The sequence below is a fragment of the Canis aureus genome, chromosome 21 (assembly GCF_053574225.1).
Source record: "Canis aureus isolate CA01 chromosome 21, VMU_Caureus_v.1.0, whole genome shotgun sequence".
Taxonomy (NCBI): domain Eukaryota; kingdom Metazoa; phylum Chordata; class Mammalia; order Carnivora; family Canidae; genus Canis; species Canis aureus.
In genome coordinates this window covers 16,266,910-16,276,934 of record NC_135631.1, presented here as the reverse complement: position 1 = coordinate 16,276,934, position 10,025 = coordinate 16,266,910, and the positions used below count along the sequence as shown (strand labels likewise).

The 10,025-nt window shown below is 35.5% G+C and overlaps 1 protein-coding gene across 1 annotated transcript; it reads right to left on the bottom strand.

The window, feature by feature from the left end:
• Positions 1 to 1,208: 1,208 nt before the first annotated feature.
• On the bottom strand, positions 1,209 to 2,153 carry LOC144293167 (olfactory receptor 5J3-like). Its single transcript, XM_077864290.1, has one exon. It carries the CDS (start codon positions 2,151 to 2,153, stop codon positions 1,209 to 1,211), a length of 945 nt encoding a protein of 314 aa, XP_077720416.1.
• Positions 2,154 to 10,025: the final 7,872 nt, after the last annotated feature.

The window sequence follows — 10,025 nt, the reverse complement described above, 5'->3', positions numbered from 1 at the left end:
AGGGAGTAATAATCAACTGGCAAAAATGGAACTTCCAGGATGCCTGGGTGGTTCAGCAGTTAAGTGTCCATCTTCAGCTCAGGCCGTGATCCTGGAGTCCCACATCGGGCTCCCTGCATGGAGCCTGCCTCACCCTCTGCCTATGTCTCTGCCTCTCTCTCTCTCTCTCTCTCTCTTTCTCTCATGAATAAATAAACAAAATCTTAAAAAAAAGAAATGGAATTGTCATAAAAAGGAGTTTGTGGAATTACTTTTTTAAGTTAAATATTCAAATTGTAATAGTTCTAGGCAAAGATGGCATACAAAATGCACAGGCCTCCTATTTTACAGAAACAAGTAGAATTCCCTATGTGTATTTTGTATACCATCTTTGCCTAGAACCATTACAATTTGCTTGAATTCTACCTCTCAAACATTGATCTTACTGGTCTAGGGTGAATTTTTAACTCCATTGATCTGTACAATAGATCAGCTCCTCTAGAGTTGTAAAGAAAGAAGATTGAGTGCACTCTCTGGAACTGATTTCCACTGAGTTAGTAGAGATTCAAAGTAATAATTTGCAAATGTAAGGGATCCAAATTACATAGTGGCATAAAATTATTTTAAACTGGAGATGCCTGGGAATCAGTCAATGCATAAAGAGGCTTTTGCAGAGTTTCTCTTATCTGACTATGGCAGGAACCTCCAAGAATGAGTCTGCCATAATTGCTCTCTCCCTAGAGTTTTGTCTGCCAAGAGAGAAGACAGAGAAGACCACTTGCCTCTGTATAAACAAGAAATATCACAAAATTTCTTATTTCTCCTGTTTCCCTCAAAAGCACATTTGTTCTTCCCGTAGAAGCCTTTCCCCTACTAAATTAAGTATATGCACCCCCACCTCCAATTATTGAGCAAGCTACTTTTTTGTGCATCTTATTTATGTATGAATAAACTGTGTATTCACTTGTTAACCTGTCTTTTGTTGGTGAAGTTTACAGGTCCTCAAACCATAAACCTAACAGGACAGAGGAAATGTCTTCCATCCCAGACAGAATGATTGCAGGTATATGTATGTATAAATACGTGCATAATATATTTAATATATATCTGTGTGTTTCCAGAAGCCAATAATGAATACCATTTTTCTTCCAACAAATCTCATGGGTATTTAACAATGCACCTGCCTGCAGAATCAATAAACATCCCTTAAAGGTTTCTTCTAAAAAAATTCATGGTCTCTGAGCAAATACTTTTCTCAAAATAATTCTTTTCATTGCTTCTTTGGCCTCTCTGTTTCTCACACTGTATATCAGGAAATTTAGGACTGGTAGCAAAAGAGTATAAAATATGGACAAGATTTTGGCTCTATCCCGTGGGTAGCTAGAGCTGCTTCCCAGATAAGTAAATATCACTGTTCCATAGAAAAGAGTCACTACTGTGAGGTGAGAAGCACATGTGGAGAATGCTTTATATCTGCTCCTTGTGGAGTGTAACTTCAGGACAGTGAGGAGGATTCCCAGATAAGAACTAACCACTATCAGAAAGGTAGTCACCGATGTTGTGCCAGAGAAGACAATAAATAAAATCTCACTAGATTGGGTGTCAGAACAGGACAGTTGAAAAAGCAGTGGGATGTCACAGAAGTAATGGTTGATGACGTTGGGCCCACAGAAAGACAGGCTGAGCAAGCTGCTCAGGTGGGTGAGTGAGCTAGCAGAACCTACTAGGTAGCAAGCAGTCACCAAGTGGACACAGAATGTGTGGGTCATGAGGCCTTTGTAGTGAAGTGGGCAGCAAATGGCGACATACCGATCATAGGCCATGGCAGCCAGGAGGAAGCATTCGGTGGTCAAGAACATGTTGACGAAGGAATACTGCAGGAGGCAACCATGATAGGAGATGGATTTCTGTCCTGTTATGTAGTTCACCAACATCTTAGGAATAAAGACTGAGGAATAGCAGAAATCCAAGAAAGCCAACTGACAAAGGAAAAAGTACTTGGGGGAATGGAGCTGGGCACTTACCCAGATTACTGCGATAATCCAAGCATTGCCCACCACTGTGACGAGGTAGATTGAGAGAAACAGCACGAATAGGGCAGTGTTCAGATCAGGGTTATCAGTCAGTCCCAGGAGAATGAATTCAGTTACCACACTGACATTTCTGTTGGCCATGTGTGTGTCCCCCCCCCCTTAAGGGGGATCTGCAGGGAACAAGAGAACAATGAAAATAACCGGAGTATGGTCTGAATATATGAATTCAGTGTACTAGCATTTTTAGGAAACTGCATGGTCTTAACAATCATAGTCCACAGGAAATTCAGTTCTCACAAGTGTGAGAAGTCAACCTGATAGGAGACTTTGGTTGACTCAATGTCTCATCAGGGGTTATAAACTGACATTATGCACCGTGAGAACCCTGGAAGAATCAAAACTCTTGGAAAGCCTCATAGATTTATCAGAAAGACTTTAGGAGATGGGGCCCTAGTAACAGTATACTCCAGATTCCAGACCACAAGGCAAGGGCCCTGTATTTTTAGGAAACACATTCCTTAATAAAAAACAAAAAAGCCTCAAAATTTAACAGGTAAATTTCTGAGATATGTAGCAAAACTACTGCCTGTGACATCTTTTTAACTTAGATAATACATGACACATATTACATAATTTATATATATATATTTATATATAAATAGACAATATATACATGATTTGATTTATAGACTAGCCTTAAAAATGGAAAATGAGAATTAGGTATGTCTAGAATAGAGGATGAAAAAAATTCAAACATTTTCTAGTAATAACATTACTTATTTGTTAAAATTCATTTGTTCTGGGAAGTTGCTCTCTGCTATTCCAACAGGTATTTATCATTCCATTTTCTGATTTCCTAGAGTATTTATTACCCAATGGCTTGGATTAGTCCATATCATATTTTTTTCATTAAGATTAAATCAAGAAGCTTTAATATGTTTTAATCTCTGCAGTCAAAAGGCCTCGAGTCTAATTTCAAAGACTATGCATATACTTTTGGTACATTAGATCATGCATGGATACAGATTTTTATCAAGAAATATATTATTAAATTAAGTTTATTTTAGGCTTTCTCATATAATTGAGATTACATGAAAAATAAGATTATGATAGCTGGTATATTGGGTAAACACTTGATTAAATAATTATTAGGGAAAACTTTCCTTACCACAAGATTTATAGGAATACATAATGCACTGCTATATTTTGGGAGTTTCCAATAAGAGAAATAAATATAGATCACGCTTCACATTAATTTGACAATTGAATATTTTCATGAACATTAATTAATATGCTGTTTCACAATTCAGGCTTTGGCAATAATATTTCCCTGATAGTGAATAAAAAGTGAGAATGAGGGGATCCCTGAGTGGCTCAGCGGTTTAGCACCTGCCTTTGGCTTAGGGTGCAATTCTGGAGACCGGGGATTGAGTCCCACATCAGACTCCCTGCATGGACCCTGCTTCTGCCTCTGCCTGTGTCTCTGTCTCTGACTGTTTCTCCTCTCTCTCTCTCTCTCTCTCTCTCTCTCCCTCTCTCTCTGTGTCTCTCATGAATAAATAAATAAAATCTTTAAAAAAAAGTGAGAATGACATAGGTTTGGATCTGATTCTGTGATACTGTGCTTTTTATTCCCAGAGTGATATAAAGTTAGTGAGTAACAATTCAAATGTTGCAAACCTTGGGACAAGACTGTTTTGACCATATATACTTTACTGAGATGCCAGAGGTAAAAAAGAAGGATAAGGTCTTTTTTTGTTCATTTATTTCTTTTTTTTTTTTTTTTTTTTTTTTTTGCTGAATTAAACTGTGATTTCAATCTTAAATCCTAGTTTCTAGATTAACTATGATTTATCTGTTAACCTTCCTCAGGAGATAGTTGTGATAAATAAGAAACTATGTAAAAACTGTCTGGCACACTCCCTAAATGCTTGCTGTATAATCAAAGTAAAACAACCAAGTGAAACAGAAATTGCATTATCTATTGACATACTGGACAAATGGCTTTTGACTGAGGTAATTTTTTGGATCTTAGGTTTTGTTTGTTTGTTTGTTTCATTTTGTTTAGATAGTTTTGCCTCCCTTGACTTTCTTTTTATTTTATTTTTTTATTTTTTAAAGATTTTATTTATTCATGAAGGACCCAGAGAGAGAAAGAGAAAGAGAGAGAAAGAGAGAGGCAGAGACACAGGCAGAGGGAGAGGCAGGCTCCTCTCAGGCAGCCCGATGTGGGACTCGATCCTGTGACTCCAGGATCATGCCCTGAGCCAAAGGCAGGTGCTCAACTGCTGAGCCACCCAGATATCCCGACTTTGTTTTTAAACAAACCAATTTGTTACTTTGACAATTAGTTCCCTCTTATGTCACTGATTTCAGCTTTATTGCTTTGATTTTCATTTAATAAATAGTAATTTTCATCTGGATTGCCTTTCATGCCATTTTTCTTTTACTGTAAAATCAGTTATATATGATAAATTAACTGAGTTTAGATTCTTTGAATATAAAATTTAGCTGTGATAACAGGGCCAAAAATCACCACTCTCAGATTTAACACAACTTAACAGCTTGTAATAATTAAATTTAAATTTTAAAGAATATCTTTAAATAAATTTACTACTATAATTTACATAATTATATGAAGCTCTAAATAAAGCTACCTGAGGAAATAGGGGATGAACCCAATACTTTTTTTAAAAGATTTATTTATTTATTTGAGACAGTGAGAGCATGAGTGAAAGGGGTAGAAGGGGACAGAGAATCTCAAGCAGACTCTCCGCTGAGCAGGGAACCCACTCAGGGCTTGATCTCACCACTCTGAGATCATGACCTGGGCAAAAATTGAGTCCTACACTTGACCTGAGCAAAAATTGAGTCCTACACCTAGGCACCCTGAACCCACTAATTATTCTAAGAGAGCTATTTTATGTGATAATGATCTAATTCTATTTCACCTCATTCAGTAATTTGAATGGATTTGAAGCAGATGATTTTTCATCACATTCCATTCATAGCATGTATTAAGAGTTGCCATTTTTGAAAACTGGAGAGGCATGTATAATTCCTTTGTTAGAATACATAAATATAACACCTACCTTGTGTTGAGAGGAAGCTTAGACCTTTCTCTTAGTTTCCTGACTTGTGTTTATATTTGGTTTAGGGTCTTTGGAGGATGAAATCCCCAGTGATTCTGTGATACTGTGTTTCATTAAAAGAGCAAAGGGAGATTTGGGAAAGGTAAGGTCCCAGTGCTGTCTTACCAAATTGTAGCAATTTATGGATTTGGCCATTTCTCAGTTTTAGAGGAAACTGTCACATAAATTCATGTTTCACTTATATGAGGCTCTGCAAATAAACCATCTAAATAAGTGAAAATGAACTCCAGCAGTGTTTATCATTATTTACATTATATATATAATATCATATATATATATATATATATATATATGTTTAGTTTTAAAGAGCACTAAGTTACACTTGTTGATGACCATATGCTTCTATATACTTGCATCATTATTGGTAGTAATTATGGAAAATATGCATATATTTCAATCTGAGATAACCCAAAAGAAGTGAAAGCAATCATCAATCACTAGATAGAATTCAAGTGTGTGTGTTCATACACTAGATTGCCTTTTAATACAAGAGATAATTTACCCAATTAAGACAGTAAAATAAACATGAAGTTTAACATTTTTGTCACTGTGGTCTTTGAACATAAATGTACATTTTAAAAATTCTAGGTTGAATTTTTAAATTCAACCTAGAAATTCATTCTAACCTTGAAGGATAGAATGAAAAATATAAAAGGTGGTAATCAGAGTGAAATGGTGGACATTTATGTTTAGTAACAAAGGGGAGGGGGCAAATAATAAATAAGTCAGTGGTATAGGTCAAATGCAGCCAAACCAACAAATAGCTATACAAGAACAAGGTGTTACAGATTTGCAGTGATTTTAAAGTGAAGCAATGACAAACATTTTATGGTCTCATTCATTTGGGGAATATAAAGGATAGTGAAAGGGAATAAAGGGGAAAGGAGAAATATGAGTGGGAAATATCAGAAAGGGAGACAGAACATGAGAGACTCCTAACTCTGGGAAACGAACTAGGGGTGGTGGAAGGGGAGGTCGGTGGGCGGTGGGGGTGACTGGGTGACGGGCACTGAGGGGGGCACTTGACGGATGAGCACTGGGTGTTATGCTATATGTTGGCAAACTGAACACCAATAAAAAATAAATTTATAAATAAAAAATACAGGTAACAAAAAAAATAAAGTGAAGCAATAGTTAAATAGGCTAACACACAGGGAATATTATAATAATTTTACTAATATCAGTGTTGCTTTTTCTTTGGCAACCAAATATTAAGTAGGATCCTCACTGAGTTGTTGTTGTTGTTGTTGTTGTTGTTGTTGTTGTTAAATGCCCAGTATGGGCAGCCCAGGTGGCTCAGCAGTTTAGTGCCGCCTTCAGCCCAGGGCATCATTCTGGAGTCCCCAGATCGAGTCCCATGTCCGGCTCCCTGCAGGGAGCCTGCTTCTCCCTCTGCCTGTGTCTCTGCCTCTCTCTCTCTCTGTGTGTCTCATGAATAAATAAATAAAATCCTTAAAAAAAATGCCTAGTGTGTTCAAAGCATTTCATCACTATTATCTCTAGCCTTTATGGAGATCCCTGGGTGGCGCAGTGGTTTGGCACCTGCCTTTGGCCCAGGGTGCGATCCTGGAGACGTGGGATTGAATCCCACGTTGGGCTCCCGGTGCATGGAGCCTACTTCTTCCTCTGCCTCTTTCTCTCTCTCTGTGACTATCATAAATAAATAAAAATTTAAAAAATTTAATCTTTATGTAATTTTATTTAATTAAATATTCTGATCCATATGATTCACATTATACGTGGCCCAGAATAATTAAAGGAATTATCTGAGTTTAGACTTAAGGAAATGGTGGAACAATATCGTAATATAATGATAGTCTGGTGTAAAAATTTGTGTTGCTCTTACTGTTTATTCCATAAAGCCTTTCAATATTTACTAAGGAGTGAACATAATAATGATGGAATTTGAAACCATATTGCATGAAAAATAGTGGGAAAGATAGGAAATATCTAGTACTAGAAAAATTAGATTCAGGATAATATTCTAATTCAGCAAACAGTGAACATCTGAACAGTCTAAGAATGAAAAGTGAGAATATGTGAATTTTAAGACTTCATAAGACGTATCTAAGAATGATACCCGCTCAAAAGAAAGATGGGTATTGCTTAAATTGAAAAAAAAGGTCATATTTAATTGATAAAATTTTAATTAGTTTTATAGGAGAAGGATGACTAACATTGGACCATTTTTAGGGGGGATTCTATATCAGATTCAGATTCTATATCGATAGGGTTTTGATATGATGAAAATATGCTTCTTAGATATTTATCATCCTGAGAATTACAATTTGTTCACAGGCTGCAATTGACCAAGCACTAGCCTGGGATCAATGTAATCACTATTGTGTTCACAGCACAAAACCAAATTTCAAATCTTAGGAACCATAAATTCATTAAAATAACTTGTCTCTTAATAAACAACAAACATGACCACTGTGCAAATGTACCCACAACTTGTCCAAGCAGTGCTGGTGACTTATTTCCCTGATGAATTAGACCGATTTCCAGACTGTGAACTCCAAATCTACAAACATGAAATAAAATAATAATAGTAATAATAACACCTATTTAGATATAAAAGTTATGTTTAGTAAACATCTACTGATTCTGATTTCTCCAAGTGTTGATGTTGAGCAGTAACCAATTTTATGGATGGGTAAATGTATTGGAGCTGAAAGAGCCCATTCTCAATTTTTTTCCCTGATATTTTACATGAAAGTTGAAGAAATAGCATGTTTCATTCATGAAGTCTTCATTTATTTCTAATTGACTAATTATATTAACCATTTAAGGACATTTGGAATCTGTTCAACCGAGTTGCATTGTATATATATACACACACACACACACACACACACATATATATATATATATGATGAGGTATATATATGTAGTACTCATATTATCCATTATATTGAATATATTACTCATTTTCAAATCTTCATCCTATAAATCTGCCATACATCTCTCATTTGCATCACAATTTAGGAAAGGGATTACTTTTTTTCTATATGACCATCTAGTTACTGTAGATAATAGTTGCTGTATATACAATAATACAGCAACTCATTTGTTCAGATGAATTAAAGGTCATCATTAAACATAAACCAATATGGTATTTTTGTTCCACAAAATAACTCTCCTCCATAAATGCCCACTTAATAAACTGTTATTTTATCTTTATCTTGGCCAGCCCCTTATTTTATGGGGTACATATTGTAACAGAACTTTATTTTTCTGAGTTCTAATTATCTGGCTTGTATATTATATATCATATCATTCCTTGTGTTGATACTCTAGGATATGAGATATTGAATGCTTTTGAAAAAATTGTGAAGAATGATGCAAAATTAGGTTTACTTATTATTATTTTATTTTTTTATTTTTCTGAAAATCAAAACTTTAATACAAATTCACTTTTATGAATGCCTTTTATACATAAATGTCACATATATGTAGCCTTAAGGGACCCAATTTCAAGTAATATATTAAATGATCTTGGAAAACCATAAAGGTCCACACAAATGTTATATGATGTTCTTGGGGTTGTTGGTGGTGGTATTATTATTTCATTCTGAAAAGTAAACGTTTAAATGAATTTCTTTGCATGCATATCTAACATAATGAAGATTTCAATTTACTATCTTATTCACATTTCAATTTGCTGCCTGCAGAGATATTGGAGCCATTCACTCATGAGTTTGGCTGTCACTGAGAGGAAAAAAAAAAAATAGAAGTTTAATCTAGCTTGCCTTGTAAAACCACATATTAATATTTATAGAGTATTCAGCTCTCTCATTGTGCTGCTGAGCCTAGTTGCCTCTTATTATTTTAGTATTTAAAAGAATCTAAAAAATTAAATATAATTTTATTTGTAAATGGTATTTTCTATAATACTGTTTTGTCCAGATAGGAGACTTTGTAGCAATTTGCAGAGAAGAGATCAGTATGGGACAATCAGTATTTACAGACCTGATTTCATCATTATACACTTGTATATATAATTTGAATCAAAGGACAAACAATGGCTTTGCATATTTTCCCTATTTGGAATATATAGCACAGATTTCCTCCTATCTAGAATACCTTCAAGGAATTTCTTGCTTAATGGCTAAAGAAGATTCTGGTAAGATCTTTAATGGAAAAAAAAAAAAAAGAGGAAATAGGGCAGCCCCAGTGGTTCAGCGGTTTAGCGCCGCCCTCAGCCCAGGGCGTGATCCTGGAGACCCGGGATCGAGTTCTACCTCGGGCTCCCTCCATGGGGCCTGCTTCTCCCTCTGCCTGTGTCTCTGCCTCTGCCTCTCCCTCTCTCTCTCTGTGTCTCTCATGAATAAATAAAATCTTAAAAAAGGGAAATAATTATTAATGACTCCCTAATTTTCTTGGAGGCCTCCTTTCTAAACATGAAGACAAATTTCTCAGCATAAGTTTTCACTAAGTTTTGCTAACCCTTCCACGTGGAGTGGAAGTAAAAGTGTAGCATTCGGTCCTTCAGTTTCATATATAGTAATGGAAACCAAGGAAGGCCACAAATAGGGACATAGTTCAGACTGATCACTGGGAGTGAAATCACAGAGGCGATCTAGGCGATCTAGATCTGATCTAGTCAGGATCTTTTTCTGACTATTTTTGAGAATCTGCTTTTATTTTGAAAAATGTCTGGCTAGAAATAATCCAGGCTAATTTCAGAACATGCATATGCCAGCTTCGTGGATAATTCAAGTACCAGTCATTTTTGCTTTAAAAGTATTTTACTTATTTTTGTGCTTAATAGAGAGACTGATATAAGAGATATTTTGTTATTTATCAATCTTGTTTGTATCTGTCTATTTGTGTGTATGTTTATGCATCTATTTGTATG

Bases quoted from the DNA above. Each gene is read 5' to 3' on its own strand.
- LOC144293167 (XM_077864290.1), bottom strand. From the start codon at position 2,153: ATGGCCAACAGAAATGTCAGTGTGGTAACTGAATTCATTCTCCTGGGA.